Source organism: Chionomys nivalis, chromosome 13, assembly GCF_950005125.1.
Source record: "Chionomys nivalis chromosome 13, mChiNiv1.1, whole genome shotgun sequence".
Classification (NCBI taxonomy): Eukaryota; Metazoa; Chordata; class Mammalia; order Rodentia; family Cricetidae; genus Chionomys; species Chionomys nivalis.
In genome coordinates this window covers 15,638,725-15,662,717 of record NC_080098.1, presented here as the reverse complement: position 1 = coordinate 15,662,717, position 23,993 = coordinate 15,638,725, and the positions used below count along the sequence as shown (strand labels likewise).

Below are 23,993 nucleotides of genomic sequence, written 5' to 3'. Positions count from 1 at the left end.
AATTATCTCCTATTAAATTAGCCTTAAGTCCAGTTAGGTAATTGTTGGTTACCCTTAGGATCTAAGTGCCACTATTGCACCTTTTAGAATATCTTAGCATTCTGGTTATTATTGTGGTTCATTGGCATTATAGATGGAGTGGACTATTGATTATTCCTCTCTCTTGGCAGCTTGCATAATTCCTTTTAATGTGTTATTGGGACATATTTGCAGTGAGAGTTAGCATCCAATATTATTACATCTGTTTAATGTATTCCAGTCAATTTAATAAGCTATTTGGGAGATTGGCATAAGTCATTTTTTTTACATTTTCTGCCACATTGGCAACTTTTCATATGCATGGAAGAAACTCTACACCTAACAAACTCTAAACCAAATTAGTTTTTATCTGCATATGCTAAGGTACTATTCATACCTCAGTAATCTTTCAGGTTTTCAATTATCTCCTTTGACCAAGGAATAGTAAAAAAAATATAAAATGATTTAATTGAATTCAGATTATGCTTGCAAATGTTTTAAAAATATGATCTGATGATATCACATGACAAAAAATTTATCAATGCTTATTTACATATCCAAAGAGATATTATCATACATTAAAATAATATTTGCATTAGTTTTCAGGATTATTTCAATCCATCCAAAATATCACTGATAGATTTTCAAAGTTTCAGTATATATAACAATAAAAATCAATGCTATCTTTCTGTTAGTAGCCTTGGAGCTATGTAATAAAAGACTCAGAAATTGCCTGTAACTGCCACATATTTATCTAATTAGGGTGTGTTACATTGAGTCATCTAGGAGGGGCTTATCCTACAGAATGGAAATGTGTGTAGTGACTCAAATTGTTTGAGTGTAGAGGGTTGCACATCAAGCCCTCAGAACATACCTGTTTTGAAAGTGTTCATGTTTTTTCTGACCCCCTTTTTACTGTTTGCTGATCATGCTTGAAGACTCTTCCTAGGAGTACATTTAAGTCACAAGTCGATGCTTTATCCCACACTTAGAAGGATTATCAACTACCTTTCAAATATGTCTCGACCTAAACTACCTTTGCTTTTGAATGAAGACAATTGCTTTCTTCATTCTGGAAATCAAGTTCCTGTTTGTATTGTTTAGCTATGCAGAGCCAAGAACTCCCGTCTCCATCTCTCAAACAATATCAACAGCAACACACTCCCTTTTTGAGATTTTTTTTTTTAGTGTTAATAAATTATGGATAATTGGAACTGGTCTTGTAACTTTTACGGTTTTTTTATTTCCATTTCCAAATAAAATGAATATAGAGGTTGGATCAGAATAAAATTTCTTAGAAGGTATTGATGTTCTTATATAATACAATTTTAAGGCTATAATTAGTTCTATTAGAAGAACATTTTTTCGGTTCCATGATTTTATCATAAGATGTGTTCAAAAGTAGAGTTTTCAAAAATCAGTATTGAAGTGTTCCATCTGATTTCTTTCCTGGGAGGGAGGGAGGATCTGGCATGTCTGAGAATAGCAGTAAGGCATAATGTTTGACAGGTAAGCCGGTGTTTTTTAACCTTATCTGGAACAGCAAAGAAGTTTTAAAGTTGTTGATCAACTGATTAATGATGGGTTTTTAAGGTAATAGGAAATTAGAACATACTTGAAAACCTTTCTGAAGCTGGGGGCTTAATTATTTATTTTTTAATATTCTCACTTGTTCAAACTAACTCGATAGTCTGAGATTAAGAACAAAAATCAAAAGTTACCTTCAGTTAGCTGGGGGTAAATTACCTTTTCATCGCTAGTGTTCTCAAACAGAGGAATACAGTAGAAAAATCTCAATCTCACTCATAATATACATTAAGTTAGTATATGGAAAAGCATTCATTTTTCAAAGCGTTCTGTTCTGTTTTGGGGGTAATGCATTTACTTTTAGGCAGAGGGAAATTGATTGGATGGGGGGGTAAATACATTTACCTTTTTGTAGAGGGAAATTGATTAGTTATTGTCGACAAAGGCAAATGCTTTAAATTATTCTTCTAAAGTGGTCATCGTGAGGATTGGTAGGTGTAATTTGCCACATAGTGTCATTAAGAGCTGGTTTAGAAGTGTCTTCTTGCTAAATAGCTGAAGTTATATGGAAATAATTAATGAGGAAATTTGTTATAGACCTTAATTTTTTAAAACTACTTCATCTCTGTGTGACATGAGAGATCTCAACTCCAATCTCATGTGCAGTCCTATCCCCTGTGGAAATCTCAGGACTTGATAGGAATGCAGAAGGACAGGAAGCACATTTCGTAGATCTGAAAGACCTTCTTAAGTATTTGAGGCTTGGGAAGCTGGGATAGGCATCAGAGGCTACAACACTCAGTGGCAGATAGATTCATTTTAAGGAAATCTTGGACGTGGATGAGATAAGCAAAACTGAGGAGAGAGAAGCCTATTACCTGGCAACATGCCTTCCATCAGAAGACTTAGAAGTAGATATTTCCTGTTTTTTCCATTTCATACTAAAAACAAGCAAGGTTTGTCACAGCTCAACCCTAGCCTGAGGCAGTTCCTTCACCCCACATTTGCACCACAGAATTTCGTGAACAATAATGGTTCCCTATATTATGAATAATTTCATTTATTTTCCCCAGGAAAGTGTCAAAATAACTTGAATGCTTGCTAATATCTGAAGAAGGGTAAGTGTTAATTCAGAGTATGGAAGCAAGGTCTTAGAACACAGTGACCAAAACTATTAGCTCTGATATGCAGCACAGTATAGACTTTGTCTCAGATCTTAGCTCATATCACGCAGTAATGATTTTACTCATTATTGCTTCAAATTGCTGTAATAAACGATCGTCACAGAAGTCTAAGATATGATATAGGAAAGGGAAAAGCTTCTGAGGCAAAATTGTCAGAAGAGTCAAATATACAAATACAACCTTCAGACCGGCAGCAGAGAGAATAAATAGGAGGAGGAAGGTGGGAGGAGAAGAAGAAGAACGAGCAAGAGAACAAGAGGAGGACTCTAGGGGCCAGTCACACAGTCACCCAGCTACACAGCCATACAACCAGCCATGGAGTAAGAGGGAAAGTAAGATACACAGAAGTAAGAAAAGGTAAAAGCCCAGAGACACAAGGTAGACGGTTAAGAAAATGAGGCTAGAAACAAGCCAAGCTAAAGCCGGAGCTTTTGTAAGTAATAATAAGACTCCACATGTAATTTATTGGGAACTGGGTGGCAGGCACCCAAAAGACTAAAGAGAAAAAAAAAACCCAACAACAAAATTATGTTGTGTAGAAATTAGAATCACTTCTCCTACAGGTTGAAAAACAAACCAAAAGCAAAGCTGTGCCTGCATGTACATCAGCTCCATAGTCTTACACCGTACTGAGCACAGTGATGCTGCACAATGTAAGCAGATCAGCATTTAAGTTGCCAATTCTGCCAGCTGCTTTTTGTGGTTTTATTTCAGAAATGCAATTGCTTATATCCTCTTGATAGGAGGAAAAAACTGGAAGATGTGTAATTGGATGTGGTCAAAGTCTGCTGTAAGCATATATGAAAATTCCACACCAAATCCTGTTAGTATGTGCAATTGACATGTATTAATAAAGGGAGATGTTTAATGTACAGATATGATTACTTCTATATTTTCCTTCAAAATTCTTTTTCTTGTTATTATTACATAAGTACTTTAAGAGTTCCCAGTACTTAAGAGCGCAAAGATACACAAATCTCAACTAAACATTGTTATGCTAAAATCCTGGAGAATGGGAATCCCTGGCTGCTGATGTAATAAACCAATCAATAAATCCAGGCTTACTCTGATCACAGCACCCTTGGGTGGCCCCAGGGGAAGATGAGGAAACCAAGAGGCTTGGACTTTTAATAACCTCAGTGGTAGAGCTGCTGATTGTGTGGGCTTTGTCAGTGGCGGGGCAGTCTGGACTGTGAGGACCCCAGGGGAGGGCTCTTGGAGTGGAGCCTCCACCCAAACATTCCAGACTCTTTGTGTTTAGGGAAGCCATGATGCCAGGGGCTGGAGCAGTGCTTCTAATCAGATTTATTGGGTATAGGGGCATCAGTTCAAGTCTGGCTACTTCCTGTGGATGTGGGATGATGAGTGAAGGGGGAGAGTTGAGATTTGGTGGGTTCACACTCAGCAGGAAGTGTGGGAGGAGAGGCATCAGGTTACCTGCCATCATGGAGACCTTAGGCATCTGCTTTTTGAGGGAACTGAGAAGACAGGTTGCTAGGAGAAAAAAACATAGACTCTTATCATCGGTCCTATGGACAGTACTAGCCATGGAAAGGGGGAAAACTACCAGAAAGAAAGCCAGAGAAGCAGTTGCTGGATAGGTGCCCATTTGAGCCTGGAGAGGCAGTGCCGATGGTGAAGACCCAAGCACTGGTGTAGCTGCTCACATATCTGAAGAACCCTCTGTAGGCTGGCCTCAGCTCTGGCAGCAGGAGGGACCTGTAAAATATGCTTGAAATTGGGTGGGATCTAAATAGGCTCTGGAGATGGATAGTTTTCACCACACCAGACTTCTCGAATCAGCAGCAGAACTTCTCCCAGCAAACTGCCAGAATCTGTCTGTAAGACAGCTGGAACAGATTTACATTTTGGTGTCATAGCAAACGGCTATGGCTATAGGTTAAAAGGCATGGCCATTTTAGAAGACAAAGGAAATTCTAAAATTCTGAACCTCTGAAGTTACATCTGAAACCTGTTAATCCTGGACTATGAAGCCTGTGAAAGAGGTATACCTGTCTGTACTTTTAGCAGGAAACTTAACTAATGAAGTAATGAGTTACCAGTACCTTACGTCATCAGTTGCCATTAGACAGATCTGAGGGAATAAGTAAATGAGCAGAAGTGAGACAGCTGTTCCAGCTACCCAGGCAATCCCAAGTCTCTCCACAGTCTTTGGCAAACATAAGTCTCAGAAGCAGTACTTGCCTTTAGTCGTTGAGCCCAAGAGTTGTGACAGATTTTCCTGTAGGGTAGAGTTCGGTCTTCCTATCTTGGCAGGATGAGATAGATGATCAATTCCCCCAGTATCTTGTCATGCAGTCCAGGTAGGGTCCAGGCAGCTGATGAGGTAAAAGGCAGCTTTTTCGCTTTGTGACTGAATTTGCCACACCCAAAGACAAGCCTCCAGGAGGAAGTTCTTCTGCAGTCATGTGTCTTCTTGGAGGAGCTACATGTCTCTCTATCATAAGAAGCTCTTTTTTAAATATCATACTCTCAGATCCATAAAGGTACTTGAGAATCAGGATACCATTACCTGTTAGGTATATCTAAATTAGACATATAAGGTAAATTTGGACATATAGTTTATCCAATCAGTTACAGCTTACCGATGTTAGTAGAGGCAAGAAGATTACAAAGAATATTTTAGTCTCTGGTTTTCAGCTGTGGTCCTAATACCTAGAGCATAATCCTAATCTGTAGAAGGCAAAACCAAGTCTTAACTTTGTAAACAATTTAGTGTTTTAAATCAATATCAAGGGGTTTACTCTTAAGTCACAAAATTTGCCTGCCAGCAAGATTTATTCCTATACAAGAATTTAGAGGTGCAGCTTTAATATCTCAGTAAATCAGCATTACTATAAGCCTTATTTTTTATAAAACTTGTTTTTAAGACAGGGCAGGAATTATGTAACCTCTATCTCTCACCTTAGCCAAAATGGTGGCTTCCCTCATGCTGTAAGGTATTGGCAGACCATGTGTTGTTTTTAGAACAGTTGTTATCTGGAATTATAAGTTTTATAGATTTTAAAACAAGCACAAATACACACACAGGCATAAAACAAGCATACTATAGCCATATTATTCGCATATTTTTATCCATACAAAAGAATACGCAAGACTTTAACAGAAACAAAACTTTAACAAAAAGGACTAACAAAACTCTTCCCGGGGAAAGTGTTGGGGAGGGGGCAAACAGCTATGTGTTGGACATGAATCCCAGATGGGGAGCGTTGGCAAAGTTAGAGTGAGCATCCAGGAAAGGAACAAGTCAGGAAAACTCGAAGAGCAATCTGATGCAAGCTTGAAATCCAGACAGGCAGAGGAGCAAGGCGATTGATTGCCTGCAGGCAAAAGTCGGGCGCAGAGAGAAAGCCTAGGGACAGCGGGAGGAGAGGGTCAGAAATAGAGTGCAGGAACCTGGCCAGGGTAGCTCAGCCCCAGTTTTGACAAATTTTGAAGGGTTTTGGGTAACAAACTTGGACCCAGAAGTATCTACTCAGAAGCCATTAGCGGGAGACCGGAAGACTAAGAGAGTCCTCCAAAACAGCCTGGGATCAAAACAGTAGGAGGGTTGGAGTTCCTCTGTGCAGGAGATTTCCCAAACAAGGGACCCACAAGGTAGAGACTGTCTCTACCCGCAGAACAGACCAGCCACCTGCAGTGTCTTGGCAGGCAGACTGGAAGGCGAAAGGGGTCCTTCACCTCTTTAGGGGCTGTGGATTGAAATTGGGTAATTTACCCAGAAAGTCTGTCTAATAGCAAGGAAGAGAGAGTGGTTTTTCATGGCCACCCGGTAGCAGGAACACTCAACTCTTCTCAGATTCAGCACCAAATATTAAGTTTAAATCCTGGCCAATGGGAGTCTGCTGCCGCTAATGTAATAAACCAATCAATCTGAATCAATAAATCTAAGTTTATTCTGAAAACAGCATTCCTGGGTGGGCCCAGGGGAAGTTGAAGATACCACAAGGGGAAACCATGAGGTGGGGGACTGAAAGACCAGCACGGGCTTTCTCAGGAGTGGAGTCCAGACTGAGGTAACAACAGGGGAGGGGGCTTGGAGCGGAGCCTCCACCTGAACATTCCAGACTTTTTGTGTATAGGGATGCCAGAGATTACAGGGGCACTTCCACCCAAACACATATAATTAAAAGAGCACGTATATGAACATGAGAGTAACATTTGGGAATTTATTAATATGCTTCTATTTCAAATCAAAGGAAGAAAAAATGACTTGGACATTCAATACATCAACTCACAAGACATGGGTGAAAGCAGAGGTATTAATCCCAGAAGGTCTGAAGATATTTAAGGTATAAAAATAAGATTTTGTTAAAATTTAAACTTTTACTTTGCTAATATATAATTTATCATCAACTGTTAAATTTAAATTAGAAAAGTATACTCGTATCTTTGGGAATAATAATTAGATTTTCTTTTCTTTATATTGGGTTCTTAACAGGCCACGTTTTCTGTGAGCAGAGGAACTACTAGCCCAGTGGTCCTCAACTTTCCTAATACTATGATTCTTTAATACAGTTCCTCATGTTGTGGTTATCTCAGCCATTAATTTTTTTCTCATTATTTACTTCATACCTGTGATCTTGCTACAGTTATGAATCGTAATGCAAATATTTGTGTTTTCTGATGGTCTTAGGCAACTCCTGTGAAAAGGGTCATTTGACCCCAAAGGGTTGTGACCCACAGGTTGAGAACCACTGGGCTAGCAGGCCCATTCTTAGACAAACCTTGTTCATTCTTGTCTTGTGCTTCCCAGCTCCCAGCATTGCCCCTGGCAAGCCCTTTTCTTCATAAAGCAGATATTTTGTTTCAGATACTTCTAGTGAAACTCAGGTGATGAAATTACTATCTATACCATTGTACACCTGAAACATATGGAAGACTTGGTGGATGATCACTTTAAAGAGCTGACTTGAGATCTTTGCTATTTATAGACTATAGGCCAATGTTAGGATGTAAGTAAAAATAAAAGATTGACTATGTGTGACTTATAAAACTAGCATCATTGTTTCATGGTCTTACTATGTTTAAACACCTCTCCCCAAATACTGAGGATAACCATGTGGACTTTTAGAATTCCATATGCCCTAATCCTGGCACTTTTAAAGCATAGCATTTATAAATCAAAGTCTTGTAAATTGAAGTTTATATTACACTCTTTATGTTTAACATTTTGACACTAGTGTGCCATTTTATAAGTTGATATTTACAACTACTGAAGGACATATTCAGTAAGTGTACTTTTCCACAAAGTGAAATTAGCCTTGTGATTTGGAAAAAACACAAAGCAAAATTTAAAGACAGTACATTTTGGAGTTATAAGTTTCTATTGCATAGGAGATGGAATTAAAATATGAATACAAAAAGGCAGAGTATGGAGATCAAAGTTTAAACTCATCAGTTTTGAGATCCCAAATGAATCATATATCAGGTCTCCTGATGCTCTGAAAAGACATAACTGCTGGCCAGTAGTGTATGTACACATGCGTTATTGATTATGAGAAAATGATGTAACATACTTTTCTCCTAACACAGGATTTGAATTGAATACTATCTTCTGAAGCAAAACTTTAAATGTATTTGCCATCTGATATTTGATCCAATGTATTTTTTAAACAAGAAATATGTACTTCTTTAGTCCTTGAAAAGATGAAATCTGCACAGAACCCTTAAACGGAGTGAGACTTAAAGGGGCCAGTATTTTGACAGATCTTTTGTATGACTTTCAGTGATGTTCTATTGAAATAGTAACAGAGATGTCCTCTAGAGCAATAGAGAAATTCTTTTTTGTTGTGACTTTTTTCTGGTGAGAAAAACTTACTTTCCCCAGAAAGTGTACCAATCACAGGACAGAGCAGAGTAAGAATTCCATCAATGAAAACTTGTCAAACCAGTGGATATGGGGCAGATTTAGAGGAGTGTGGAGAATAGTCATCTCACAGAAGTAAGGCTATGTTCCAGCAGGCCACTTGTTGGTTTCCGGCCACCCAGCTAGCTTTGCCCCGAAATAATCACACAGAAACTGTATTAACTAAATCATTGCTTGTCCCATTAGTTCTAGCTTCTTATTGGATAACTCATATTAATTTAACCCATTCCTATTAATCTGTATATCACCACATGGCTGTGGCTTACTGGGTAAAGTTCCCAGCATCTGTCTCCAGTGGCTCCATGGCTTCTCTCTGACTCTGGCATTCTTCCTCCCAGCATTCAGCTTAGTTTTCCCTGCCTACCTCTATTCTTTTGCCCTATCAAGCCAAGCCAGTTTTCTTTATTAATTAATGAATTGTATTCACAGCATACAAAAGGGAATCCCACATCAAGGCTATCTCAAAGGAAGCCTTCTGTACCACTAAAAGACAAAACTTGTGTGATAATACACACAAGTTTGAGGTCCAGGTCCACTGTAAATGGCAGGCACATGGACAAGTCAGTTTCATACAGGCAACTCTGTAGGTAGAAGAGCCTCTTCTGCCAACAGCTGGTCACCAGTTTAATAATCTCATGGGAGGAAGGTTTTATAATCTAATGAATCTTTTGTCAGTTCTTCTGGCTTGTGGGGTTTACTTCCTGAGCCTTTAGAGCACCCTTTCTTCCTCCAAAGGAGAATGCTTCAAATCCAAAGATACTGCTGCATAAACTGTCAAAACCTGTGAGGGACCTGAACACTTGGAATGGAGCTGATGTGATTCTGAAATGGGATTCTCATCCGATTTCAATCCATTAAAATTACTCATAAATAGCTAGTGGATACTGAATTGGACAGAAGGAAACAGGTTGCCATCTAGTTTGCTGTTTCTGCTACATCCTTCTGCAGTTCCTTAACTGTTATTCTTAGTAGGACCTCAAGGACTCCTAATGCATTGACATTGTCCTGCATTTGGCTGGCAATGAAAGACTGGGTTACTTCCTAATGTTGTGCATCTCCAGAAAAGCCAGGAAATCAGTTGGACAAAATAGAATTCATTCCCTTTAATTGGTGATACTTTGCTTATTGGAAAACTGCCTCTATTTGTGGGTGTGGTTTTTTAAATGTTGCTTCTTTTCAAATGTTTACTCTTATACTACACTTCTTTACCCTTTCCCGATATTTCCATTCAGGTTTTAAAGCATAAACTTTTGGTAGTTTACAAAACAGATGAAGTTATAGCTCCATGGAATTAATGAAAATATTTTTTCATTTTGAAAATAAATAAAAGAAGATTGTAAAAATGGTACCCGAATAATCCATTTGCAGTAAAAGGAATCCCCATGGTTACATGGATATTTGGTTCTTCTTGCTTGACTTCCCAGAAAACTTCTTGAAGTCCATGTGCTTATCACTACCAGGAATATAGATCAGATTTGTCAAACAGAAATCAGATTTTGCCATCAGATGCATTGGCTGTGTTTAAAACAGGCTTATCTTTGTGACCCTTCTTCAGTTTTTTTTTTTTTCCTATTTATCTTTTTTGTATTTTAAGACCATGCATTCACCTCTTCATCATTTTTTTCCCATAAAGGTTGTTTTTGAAGGCACAGTTTTGAGAAAGAGAAGTTTTATTGGGCTTGGTCAGTTGTTGGTTTACACCTGTGGCCAAACCCACTCACAGCAGCTTTATTCTGTTGACGAATACACTTGTGCCAGTGGCCAATGCCCTACACATTCTTCAGTTTGTGATTCTGGAACAAGCTGCTCCAGTGGGAGTGATGAAGATTCATTCAGGAATACAACCCTAGAGGCTTCTGGTAAGTTGACTCCCTCTAGGATTGTTTTCCTGCTGTCATTCATGATTGTGGGATGGAAATAGCCTTTGCTGTACTCGGGCACACTTTCTTTGAGCTAAAATGAAAGTACTTTCTCACTCTGAAGCTATTAGCATTGCTCCCTTGTTGGCCTCTCTGTTAATTTAATGCTTGGTGTCTTCTGCTAAAGTTACTAAATGTTCGTCTTTGTTCTTCAAATAAATTATTATGATTAGTGTGGTGTGTGTTTTCATGTGTTGGGTGTGAGTGTGTGGGTGTGCATGTGTGCATCCATGTACATATGTATACTTTGATTAAAGAACAAAAAGATTAAGAAAGAGCTTGGTATCTTTATTTATAGATATATTACAGATTGATAACTTTTGTTAAATGTATTGTGTATTCCCATCTAAGTAATTATTTTGGAAGCTGGGAAGGGAGAATAAAGAGTATGTGGTTGCCATTACCCCCTTCCCCCAACCCAGCCATGGTGACTGTAGACGTTCCTTCCAACCATCTATGGTCTTAAAGAAGGCCAAACTTGGCCAACACCTTCCCTCTGGGCCTTGAATGAAGTGTCTCTGATGAGAGCAATGAGGAAACATCCTGTAATAATTCAAACATCACACTCCCATGGAAATGGAATTTGCATTAGAATGAAAGCAGTGGTTCCCATGTGAGGTAACTTAGCATCTAACTTCATGGACTGTTTGCAGAAGCCATGAGCTCCAGGGAATCTGTTTACTGTGTCACAAATAAAGGGCTTTTGAAAAAAATTAAAAATTTGGCATTTATTTCCTGTAAGGTTTTATTTTGTGAGATATTGTTATGTAGGGGGAAATACTGCAATAAGATAAATTCCACTCTGTAATGAAAAGATCTTTTATACAACATGCTTTTTTTGATGGTCCAGTGAAGACTTTATTAAAGTCATTGGGGACACTGGGAGAAGAAAATGGGCAAACAAAAGAATACTCCCAGGTGGGTCTAATTATAAACAGAAGTTCAATTAGCTCTTCCAGCCATATAATCTTCTAACCAGTGTGATCTCAGTGGGCTTTGCACTTGCTTTTCTTTTGCTATCAAAGAGAATAAGGAGAATTTATTTTCTCTAATGTATATAAAATTCATTTCATCATGTTTTATTTGAACATTTGATAGAAAGTTTATTTTTGGGGGACATTCACGTTTCTAAAAGTTTCTATTATTTTTAATTTCATATAAGTACCGCGCGCTAACCGATTGCGCCACTGGAGCTCCTTATTTTTAATTTCAAAGACTGAGAGAAAATACATTCCTTTTTAATTGTTCATTTGGAAGTTTATCTTCTATTTTTTCCCTTCGGTAAATGCTTCTTTGACAACTCCCTCCCCACTTTAACCGGGCTCCTACATCAAATGCATCCCTGAACCATTAACTGATATTTTACTATTAATTTTGTACATTTTTTTTTTACTGAAATGTCATGTTTCTAAAAATGAAGACTGCTTAGGGAAGAAACAAACGGCATATTAAAGCTGACTACAAACTAAAGGCAAAGTACTTCATAGCCTCCAACAATAGAGAACCCCAAGCCCTCATAATTTCACTTAAAAACACAATTATAATACCAAAGCAGAGATTTTGTCATTTATTATAATCTTGTATAAATAAACACAGTTAATATTCAAATGTATTTGTTTCCCCATGTTCATTGAAACTTTCTACATAATAGCAAAAATAAAACAACCTTATTCACTGCCAGGGGAAATGAAGACTGAAAGTAATGAGAGATTTTTGTAAAGTTTATTGAGGAATCAAAACAAAGGCACAGCTAGTATGTGTAACAAGAATGATTCTAGAGCGGGTTCTGCTTAGGAATGTACGTACTGTGTGATTGTACCTGTATATGCTCTTCCTCAAAGGAAGGGGAAGACAGTGTTTACAAGCGGTGAGGACAAGGACACAGACCCCATAGGTAAGATGATCCAATTAGAGAATGGTCACTGCACCTTATGATTATGAAGATGTAAAATTCACTAAAACAATGAGAGTAGAATTAAATGTTCCTATCACTCATAGAATATCACAAATGATGTGTTACCTACCTTTCTTGTCATCAGCATTTTGTAATATGTACATGTAACAATCACTGTGTTTCACATCTCTAAATCTTTAAATTTATTCAATTATGCATCAATACGCCTGGCATGCATATTTAACTATAGTATCGTATGGGCACAAGAAAAGTTTTTTTTTTTTTTCAAGACAGGGTTTCTCTGTAGCTTTGGAGCCATTCCTGGAACTAGCTCTTATAGACCAGGCTGGCCTCGAATTCACAGAAATCCGCCTGCCTCTTCTATTTTGACAGCTGAGAAAAAAATCTGGATCGTTTATCTTCTTTCTCCCCTTGTCTCCTCTCCCTTTTGTTCTCCCCTTACTCTTTTTTCCTTTCTCCCTCTTTCTTTACCTTCCTATTTCCATCTTTTCTACTTCATTATCCTTTTATGTTATCTTCCATCTTATTGAATAATTTAAATATTTATAACAAAATTATTGAAATATGTGTATCAAGAATATCCTAAGATAGTCGCTATATTCCTAAGCATATGTCACATAAAACTTATCAAATTTGAAGACACAATGCAGCACAGATAAACCTTGGCTATGCTAAACAACATGAAGTAAATCAATTTTAAACAATTCTACTTTGATGAGTGAGATTTATAGACTTGTGAAATCCATAGGCACATTTCCGGATACTGATATACCCCTATGAGTAAGAGGTCTACTGTACTCAATTGTATGTGAGTTACAGAGCTTTGGTCCTTGTGGGATTCATAAATATCAACTTCATAATTATGATATACCCTTATTAGAACCTAATATGTAGTCACTAAATAAGATGTCCGTATTAGCTCCCATACAATATTTCTTTGTGTATCATTAAAAACTGAAGCAAAAGATTCATAAATATTTTACTTTTTTTTTTTTTTTTTTATATATATTTTTTTTATTCTTTTTTTTAATTAAAATTTCCAACTGCTCCCCGTTTCCCATTTCCCTCCCCTCCTCCCACACATTGCCCCCTCCCCCCTCTCCCCTCCCCTATCCCCACTCCTCTTCTCCTCCCCCCAGTCCATTCCCCCTCCCTCTCACTACTGAAGAGCAGTCCAAATTCCCTGCCCTACAGGAAGACCAAGGTCCTCCCACTTCCATCCAGGCCCAGGAAGGTGAGCATCAAAACAGGCTAAGCTCCCACAAAGCCAGTTCATGTATTAGGATCGAAACCTAGTGCCATTGTCCTTGGCTTCTCATCAGCCTTCATTGTCCGCCATGTTCAGAGAGTCCAGTTTCAACCCATGCTTATTCAGTCCCAGTCCAGCTGGCCTTGGAGAGCTCCCAATAGATCAGTTCCACTGTCACTGTGGGTGGGTGCACGCCTCGTGGTCCTGATTTCCTTGCTCATGTTCTCCCTCCTTCTGCTCTTCATTTGGACCTTAAGAGCTCAGACGGTTGATCCAAATTGGGTCTCTGTCTCTCTCTCGATCCATCGCCAGATGAAAGTTCCTGTGCCATTCTCCTTGGCCTCTCGTCAGCTCTCATTGTCCGCCACATTCCGAGAGTCCGGTTTTATCCCATGTTTTTTTCAGTAGCAGTCCAGCTGACCTTGGTGAGCTCCCAATAGATCGGCCCCACTGTCTCAGTGGTTGGGTGCACCCCTCATGGTCCTGACTTCCTTGTTCATGTTCTCTCTCCTTCTGCTCCTCATTATAACCTTGGGAGCTCAGTCCGGTGCTCCAGTGTGGGTCTCTGGCTCTATCTCCATCCATCGCTAGATGAAGGTTCTATGGCGATATGCAAGATATTCATCAGTAAGATTATAGGATAGGTTCATTTCAGGTTCCCTATCCTCAGGTGCCCCAATGAACTAACTGGGGACATTGCCCTGGGCATCTGGTAGCCATTCCAAGTTCAAGTCTCTTGTCACCCCTTAGGTGGCTCCCTTACCTAAGGTATGAGTTTCCCTGCTCCCCTATCCAACCTTTCTTTATCCCCATTCACCCCGATTCCCCCAGTTCCCCTCATCCTCTCCTTCACACTTTTCTCTCCCCATCACCCCTCATCCCCATCCCACCCCACCCCCAAGATTCCAATTTTTTGCCCATCAGTCATGACTATTTCCCATAGCTGGGAGGATATCTATATGTTTTCCCTTGGGTTTACCCTCTTGTTTAGCTTCTTTAGGATCACAAATTATAGACTCAGTGGCCCCTATCCATGGCTAGAAACCAATTATGAGTGAGTACATCCCATGTTCTTCTTTTTGGGTCTGGGTTACCTCACTAAGGATCGTATTTTCTATTTCCATCCATTTGCATGCAAAATTCGAGAAGTCATTGTTTTTTACCGCAGAGTAGTACTCTAATGTGTATATATTCCACACTTTCTTCATCCATTCTTCCATTGAAGGGCATCTAGGTTGCTTCCAGGTTCTGGCTATTACAAATAATGCTGCTATGAACATAGTTGGACAAATGCTTTTGTCATATGATAGGGCATCTCTTGGGTATATTCCCAAGAGTGGTATTGCTGGGTCCAGGGGTAGGTTGATCCCAATTTTTCTGAGAAACCGCCACACTGATTTCCAAAGTGGTTGCACAAGTTTGCAGTCCCACCAGCAATGGATGAGGGTACCCCTTTCTCCACAACCTCTCCAGCAAAGGCTATCCTTGGTGTTTTTGATTTTAGCCATTCTGACAGGTGTAAGATGATATCTCAAAGTTGTTTTGATTTGCATTTCTCTGATCGCTAAGGAGGTTGAGCATGACCTTAAGTATCTTTTGGCCATTTTAACTTCTTCTGTTGAGAATTCTCTGTTCAGTTCAGTGCCCCATTTTTTAATTGGGTTAATTATCATTTTAAAGTCTAGTTTCTTGAGTTCTTTATATATTTTGGAGATCAGACCTTTGTCTGTTGCAGGGTTGGTGAAGATCTTCTCCCAGTCAGTAGGCTGCCTTTTTGTCTTAATGACAGTGTCCTTTGCTTTACAGAAGCTTCTCAGTTTCAGGAGGTCCCATTTATTCAATGTTGTCCTTAATGTCTGTGCTGCTGGGGTTATACATAGGAAGCGATCTCCAGTGCCCATATGTTGTAGGGTACTTCCCATTTTCTCTTCTATCAGGTTCAGTGTGTTCAGATTGATATTGAGGTCTTTGATCCATTTGGACTTGAGTTTTGTGCATGGTGATAGATATGGGTCTATTTTCATTCTTCTACAGGTTGACATCCAATTGTGCCAGCACCATTTGTTGAAGATGCTTTCTTTCTTCCATTGTATACTTTTAGCTCCTTTATCAAAAATCAGTTGTTCATAGGTTTGTGGGTTAAAATCCGGGTCTTCTATACGATTCCATTGGTCGACTTCTCTGTTTTTATGCCAGTACCACGCTGTTTTCATTACTGTAGCTCTGTAATAGAGTTTGAAGTCAGGGATGGTAATGCCTCCAGAAGTTCCTTTATTGTATAAGATTGTTTTGGCTATCCTGGGTTTTTTGTTTCTCCATATAAAGTTGATTATTGTCCTTTCAAGATCTGTGAAGAATTTTGATGGGATTTTAATGGGGATTGCATTGAATCTATAAATTGCCCTTGGTAGAATTGCCATTTTTACTATGTTGATTCTCCCAATCCAAGAGCAAGGGAGATCCTTCCATTTTCTGGTATCCTCTTCAATTTCTTTCTTCAATGCCTTAAAGTTTTTGTCAAATAGATCTTTCACTTCCTTGGTTAGAGTTACCCCAAGATATTTTATGCTGTTTGTGGCTATCGTGAAAGGTGATGATTCTCTTATTTCTCTCTCTGCTTCCAGATCCTTTGTGTATAAGAGGGCGACTGATTTTTTGGAGTTGATCTTGTATCCTGCCACATTACTAAAGGCGTTTATCAGCTGTAGGAGTTCTTTGGAGGAGTTTTTGGGGTCGCTCATGTACACTATCATATCATCTGCAAATAATGCAAGTTTAACTTCTTCCTTTCCAATTTGAATCCCCTTTATCCCCTTATGTTGTCTTATTGCTATTGCTAAAACTTCGAGAACTATATTGAAGAGGTATGGAGAGAGTGGACAGCCTTGGCGTGTTCCTGATTTTAGTGGGATGGCTTTAAGTTTCTCTCCATTTAATTTGATATTAGCTGTCGGCTTGCTGTATATAGCTTTAATTATATTTAGGTATGACCCTTGTATCCCTAATCTCTCCAAGACTTTTATCATAAAGGGATGTTGAATTTTGTCAAATGCTTTTTCAGCATCTAATGAAACGATCATATGGTTTTTTTCTTTCATTTTATTTATATGATGGATTACATTGATAGATTTGCGTATGTTAAACCAGCCCTGCATCTCTGGTATGAAGCCTACTTGATCATAATGGATAATTTTTCTAATGTGTTCTTGGATTCGGTTTGCCAGAATTTTGTTGAGGATTTTTGCGTCGATGTTCATGAGTGAGATTGGCCTGTAATTCTCTTTCTTGGTTGTGTCTTTGTGTGGTTTTGGTATCAGAGTTACTGTAGCTTCATAAAAGGAATTTGGCAATGACTCTTCTGTTTCTATATTGTGAAATACATTAAGGAGAATAGGTATTAGGTCTTCTTGGAAGTTCTGGTAGAATTCTGCATTGAAACCATCTGGTCCTGGACTTTTTTTGGAAGGGAGGTTTTTGATAACAGCTTCTAATTCTTCACGACTAACCGGTCTATTTAGGTTGTTCACCTGGTCCTGGTTTAACTTTGGTAAATGGTATTTATCTAAAAAAGCGTCCATTTCTTTTACATTTTCCAGTTTTGTGGCATACAAGCCTTTGTAGTAAGATCTAATGATTCTCTGAATTTCCTCTGTGTCTGTGGTTATGTCTCCCTTTTCATTTCTGATCTTATTAATTTGCAAATTCTCTCTCTGCCGTTTGATTAGTTTGGATAGGGGTTTATCAATCTTGTTGATTTTCTCCAGGAACCAGCTTTTTGATTCATTGATTCTTTCAATTGTTTTCTGTGTCTCTATTTTGTTGATTTCAGCCCTCAGTTTGATTATTTCCAGTCTTCTACCCCTTCTAGGTGAGTCTGCTTCTTTTTTTTCTAGAGCTTTCAGGTGGGCTGTTAAGTCTCCAATGTGTGCTTTCTCTGTTTTCTTTAAGTGGGCAGTTAGTGCTATGAACTTTCCTCTCAGAACTGCTTTCATAGTGTCCCATAGGTTTGAGTATGTTGTTTCTTTATTTTCATTGTCTTCAAGGAAGAGTTTAATTTCTTTCTTTATTTCTTCCTTAATCCAGGAATGGTTCAGTAGTTGACTATTCAGTTTCCATGAGTTTGTAGGCTTTCTGGGGGTAGCATTGTTGCAGAATTCTAGCTTTAATCCATGGTGATCTGATAAGATACAGGTGGTTATTAATATTTTTTTGTAACTGTGGATGTTTGCTTTGTTACCGAGTATGTGGTCGATTTTTGAGAAGGTTCCATGAGCTGCAGAGAAGAAGGTATATTCTTTCCTATTTGGGTGGAATATTCTATAGATGTCTGTTAAGTCCATTTGATTCATTACCTCCATTAATTCTCTTATTTCTCTGTTAGGTTTCTGTCTACTTGACCTGTCCATTGGTGAGAGAGGAGTATTAAAGTCTCCTACTATTAATGTGTGTGGTTTGATGGCTGCCTTGAGTTTTAACAATGTTTCTTTTACGTACGTGGGTGCTTTTATATTAGGGGCATAGATATTCAGGATTGAGACTTCATCCTGATGAATTGTTCCTGTTATGAGTAGAAAATGTCCCTCTCCATCTCTCCTGATTGATTTAAGTTTGAAGTCAACTTTGTTAGAAATTAGTATGGCCACCCCTGCTTGTTTCTTAGGTCCATTTACTTGATAAGCCTTATCCCAACCCTTTATTCTGAGTAGGTGCCTGTCTTTGTGGTTGAGGTGTGTTTCTTGTAAACAGCAGAATGTTGGATCCTGTTTTCGTATCCAATCTCTTAGTCTGTGCCTTTTTATAGGAGAGTTGAGTCCATTGACATTAAGTGATATTAATGACCAGTGGTTGTTAACTCCGGTCATTTTTTAAGTTGGAAATTTTGTGTGTTCCCCTTCTTTGTGTTGCGCTGGTGAAGGGTCTCTAGTTGTCTGAGATATTGTGGTCATTGTTGGACTCCTTGGTTAGTGATTTTCCTTCTATTACTTTCTGTAAGGCTGGATTTGTGGCTACGTATTGTTTAAATTTGTTTTTATCCTGGAAAATTTTGTTTTCTCCATTTATAGTGAACGAAAGCTTGGCTGGGTATAGTAGTCTGGGCTTGCATCCATGGTCTCTTAGTTTCTGCAGTACATCTATCCAGGACCTTCTGGCTTTCATGGTTTCCATAGAGAAGTCAGGTGTAAGTCTGATAGGTTTACCTTTATAAGTAACTTGGCCTTTTTCCTTTGCTGCTCTTAGTATTCTTTCTTTATTCTGTATGCTTTGTGTTTTGATTATTATATGGCGAGAGGATGTTTTTTTTTGATCCAGCCTATTCGGTGTTCTGTATGCTTCTTGAATCTTCATAGGTATATCTTTCTTTAGGTTGGGAAAGTTTTCTTCTATAATTTTATTAAATATATTTTCTGGACCGTTGAGCTGCGCTTCTTCTCCTTCTTCTATTCCTATTATTCTTAGGTTTGGTCTTTTTATTGTGTCCCATATTTCCTGAATGTTTTGTGATGAGAATTTGTTGGCCTTGCTGTTTTCTTTGATCAGCGTGTTTATTTTCTCTATGGTATCTTCAGAATCTGAGATTCTTTCTTCTATCTCTTGTATTCTGTTGGTTATGCTTGCTTCTGTAGTCTCTATTCGTTTACCTAGATTTTCCCTGTCCAGCTGACCTTCTGTTTGTGTTTTCTTCTTTGCCTCCATTTCAGTTTTTAAGTCTTGAACTGTTTCCATTATCTGTTTGATTGTTTTTCCTTGGTTTCCTAGGGTATCATTCACTGATTTACTCAATTCTTCAAACTTTCTGTTATACTTCTCATCCATTTCTATAAGGGCATTTTTTACATGTTGTTTAAGGGCGTCAATCACTTTCATAAAGTCAATTTTATCTACTTCTTCATGATTAAGGTGTTCATGTCCACCTGTTGGGAGGTCGCTGGGTTCTGGTGGTTTCATATAGTTTTTCAGATTGTTAGGTGAATTCTTGCATTGGCGCCTGCCCATCTCTTTCTCCGAATGCTCCCCTCTGGATCTTCTTTTACCAGATCAGGTCTCCTTGCCTACTGATGTACCTTCCCAGTGATGGCTCTCTGCAGTGCTAGTCTCCTGGTGTTATAGTGATGTCTCTCCTTGCTTGTTGCAGGCAGGCCAGTGAGACAAAGGAGGTCTCGCCTGCCTACTTGCCCTGAGGATTTGCCCCCAGCGCCAGACAGACTGAGCTGGATGGTGTTATGTGCCCAAAGAGGAAAGGGGACAGAAGGAAGAAGGGTTCTGGATGCAAGCTGGGTGGGACAAGAAGAGAGAGGCAGTATGGGGGGGTAGAGCCCCTGCAGGGAGCCCGGGGAGTATAGGGAGGGGGATGAGGGACTTCAGAGTTCCCTGTCCAGGGCTGCTTCCGCCGCCACTGGTCACAAACTCACCGCCCTGCTGTCTCTCCTGGTGCTGAGATCAGATCTCCGTGCAGGTTGGGTAGTTCCTAAACAAAGCGCCTACCTTGGTTGGTGCAGGCGGGCCAGTGAGACAAAGGAGGTCTCGCCTGCCTACTTGCCCTGAGGATTTGCCCCCAGCGCCAGACAGACTGAGCTGGATGGTGTTATGTGCCCAAAGAGGAAAGGGGACAGAAGGAAGAAGGGTTCTGGATGCAAGCTGGGTGGGAGAAGAAGAGAGAGGCAGTATGGGGGGGGGTAGAGCCTCTGCAGGGAGCCCGGGGAGTATAGGGAGGGGGATGAGGAACTTCAGAGTTCCCTGTCCAGGGCTGCTTCTGCCGCCACTGGTCACAAACTCACCGCCCTGCTGTCTCTCCTGGTGCCAAGATCAGATCTCCGTGCAGGTTGGGTAGTTCCTAAACAAAGCGCCTACCTTGGTTGGTGCAGGCGGGCCAGTGAGACAAAGGAGGTCTCGCCTGCCTACTTGCCCTGAGGGTTTGCCCCCAGCGCCAGACAGACTGAGCTGGATGGTGTTATGTGCCCAAAGAGGAAAGGGGACAGAAGGAAGAAGGGTTCTGGATGCAAGCTGGGTGGGACAAGAAGAGAGAGGCAGTATGGGGGGGTAGAGCCCCTGCAGGGAGCCCGGGGAGTATAGGGAGGGGATGAGGAACTTCAGAGTTCCCTGTCCAGGGCTGCTTCCGCCGCCACTGGTCACAAACTCACTGCCCTGCTGTCTCTCCTGGTGCCGAGATCAGATCTCCGTGCAGGTTGGGTAGTTCCTAAACAAAGCGCCTACCTTGGTTGGTGCAGGCGGGCCAGTGAGACAAAGGAGGTCTCGCCTTCCTACTTGCCCTGAGGGTTTGCCCCCAGCGCCAGACAGACTGAGCTTGATGGTGTTATGTGCCCAAAGAGGAAAGGGGACAGAAGGAAGAAGGGTTCTGGATGCAAGCTGGGTGGGACAAGAAGAGAGAGGCAGTATGGGGGGGTAGAGCCCCTGCAGGGAGCCCGGGGAGTATAGGGAGGGGATGAGGAACTTCAGAGTTCCCTGTCCAGGGCTGCTTCCGCCGCCACTGGTCACAAACTCACTGCCCTGCTGTCTCTCCTGGTGCCGAGATCAGATCTCCGTGCAGGTTGGGTAGTTCCTAAACAAAGCGCCTACCTTGGTTGGTGCAGGCGGGCCAGTGAGACAAAGGAGGTCTCGCCTTCCTACTTGCCCTGAGGGTTTGCCCCCAGCGCCAGACAGACTGAGCTGGATGGTGTTATGTGCCCAAAGAGGAAAGGGGACAGAAGGAAGAAGGGTTCTGGATGCAAGCTGGGTGGGACAAGAAGAGAGAGGCAGTATGGGGGGGTAGAGCCCCTGCAGGGAGCCCGGGGAGTATAGGGAGGGGATGAGGAACTTCAGAGTTCCCTGTCCAGGGCTGCTTCCGCCGCCACTGGTCACAAACTCACTGCCCTGCTGTCTCTCCTGGTGCCGAGATCAGATCTCCGTGCAGGTTGGGTAGTTCCTAAACAAAGCGCCTACCTTGGTTGGTGCAGGCGGGCCAGTGAGACAAAGGAGGTCTCGCCTGCCTACTTGCCCTGAGGGTTTGCCCCCAGCGCCAGACAGACTGAGCTGGATGGTGTTATGTGTCCAAAGAGCATATTTTACTTTTTTGAACCACATACTTATCAATTTTTTTCGTGTGCCTTTATTATACTATAGTGAAACACTTAAGAAAAAGTATCATCAGCATCTGAAAACATTATTCTAACAAACTAACTGGGAGAGAAATTTCTTTGAAACTGTGAAGAATGTCATGCATTCCATTTAGAAGTAGTGAAAAGTACCCCATAATTACAGCAAGGAAGGTGACCAAATAGGCAAAATTATGCTTATAATTAATGTACTTTATTTATGGCAGAGGTATGTCATTTTAATTTTACACATGTATAGCATTTAGCACACTTAGTATGCCAAGCTGTCATTATATCATTGACCTTGCTTTCTTCTGATATTTATTACTTCACCTGAAACTTTTTGAAATATGTAGGGGAGCCATTATTAATGAAAAATGTCAATATAATGAAGTAAAATTGGTTTTTACACTATACAACAACTAAGGTTGAAAATAATTGTTTTGTAAAAAAAAAATTCCTTGTAAGTGTACTGGAACAAATGTCATCAATAAAATCACCCGAGTGGTTTACTATGTTTTCACAGAGATTACAACATACTTTTGCTTTCCCAAACCTTTCTGGTGATAGATTCTTAAAAATTAGCTTTAATTTCCAAAGAATAGTGAATGTTTACTGTTCTGCACACAGCATAATAGTTGATACTTATTTTTATTTATGCATTTATTTTATTTGTGTGTGGTAAATGTATATGTGTGTGCATCTGTGCCTGCGGATGCTTGGATATGTGTGGTGTGTTTTCCTCTATTACTGTATACCTTGTTTCCTTGTTTTGTTTGTCTAAAAACTTAATTCGAGAGAAACTGTATTGTTGACCTCCAGATGGAATCTGGAAGACATGTTGTTGAGGTGTTCTGGCTTCATCTATGAACATTCTGATGATATTAAAACACAAAACACTACTCTTCTCAAGTGTAGTGTCTCTTCCCTGAACCTGGGACTCACGGAATAAGGTTAGACTGGCCAGCCAGCTCCATGGATCTTCCACCCAACTAGGATTGGAATTACAGAGGCACGCTGCCATGCCGGCCTTTTCACGTGTGCTGGGTTCCAAACTAAAGCCCTCATGCTTTATCAGAAGCACATTTCCTACTGAGCCATTTCCCTAGTCTAACTTTTTTTTTTAAATATTTATTTATTTATTATGTATATATTCTGTCTGCGTGTATGCCTGAAGGCCAGAAGAGGGCACCATACCTCATTACAGATGGTTGTAAGCCACCATGTGGTTGCTGGGAATTGAACTCAGGACCTTTGGAAGAGCAGGCAATGCTCTTAACCTCTGAGCCATCTCTCCAGCCCCCCTAGTCCAACTTTTTAACTGATAAAAAATTTGGATGATAAAAGACCTGATTCCAAATTTTGTTCTGTACACAATTTTAACATTTATAAAACTTATTGTCATTTTTACCATGAAAAGTTTTGCATCTTATTATCTGCTCAAAGGTTTGGGGATTCAGAGATGTTGTGACTTCCTCCATTTTCACACATTGGCTTGCAGGTAATTAGTAGGATGGCATCAGTAGCAGCCAGCTGCTACAATGAGAAGGATTATGTATATGGACTTTCTTCCTTTGGGCAACAGTATGTAACTGATAACCCTAAATACTAAGACTGAGCATTTTACCCAGTTAGGGAAAGCAAGAGGAAATGAGTGGCCTGAGTTATTATGCTCAGACAGCAAGGATAAAATGGAGGCAATTCCGGATGAAACCAGAAAGGTTGTCACTTTATGGGATAGGATTTTTGTTTTAGGGGAAATATCTCTGCAAATTGGGAGATGCCTTAGAAATAAGTGGGAAGGTTAAGGTAACAGCCAAGACTTTACAACTTTAAAACACATTTTGGAGATCAAGTATATATTTTATATCTTATTTTACACTTCATTTCCTGACTTAGAAGAGATGTGAAGTGGCCTACAGCTAGCTAAGCTCACAAGGAACGACCAAAGAATATTTTATGTATGGCCAAGGAGAGACGCCACAGCTAGTTTATAGGTCTGCATGGTTGTGACAATAGCAAAATAGAGTCCCTGTGAGGGGCGTTACTTCTTATCCATGACCACACCTTCAAAACTGTCCAGAATCTATGAAAGGAAAGAATACCCAAGAGGAATCAGTTTCAGGTGATGGAGGGGTGAACTATGCTCCCTTGTTAGGTCAGTTCATGTAAGTTCTTTGTTTGTTTGTTTGTTTGTTTTT

The 23,993-nt window shown here is 40.0% G+C and overlaps 1 protein-coding gene across 1 annotated transcript in view; it reads left to right on the top strand.

The window, feature by feature from the left end:
• Nucleotides 1-23,993, top strand: part of Malrd1 (MAM and LDL receptor class A domain containing 1) — a 642,532-nt gene that overhangs the window by 79,258 nt on the left and 539,281 nt on the right. Inside the window, exons 8-9 of the mRNA XM_057787647.1 lie at nucleotides 6,950-7,042; nucleotides 10,253-10,478. Of these exons, the coding sequence (XP_057643630.1) occupies nucleotides 6,950-7,042; nucleotides 10,253-10,478 (319 nt within the window). The remainder of the gene's footprint in view (nucleotides 1-6,949; nucleotides 7,043-10,252; nucleotides 10,479-23,993) is intronic.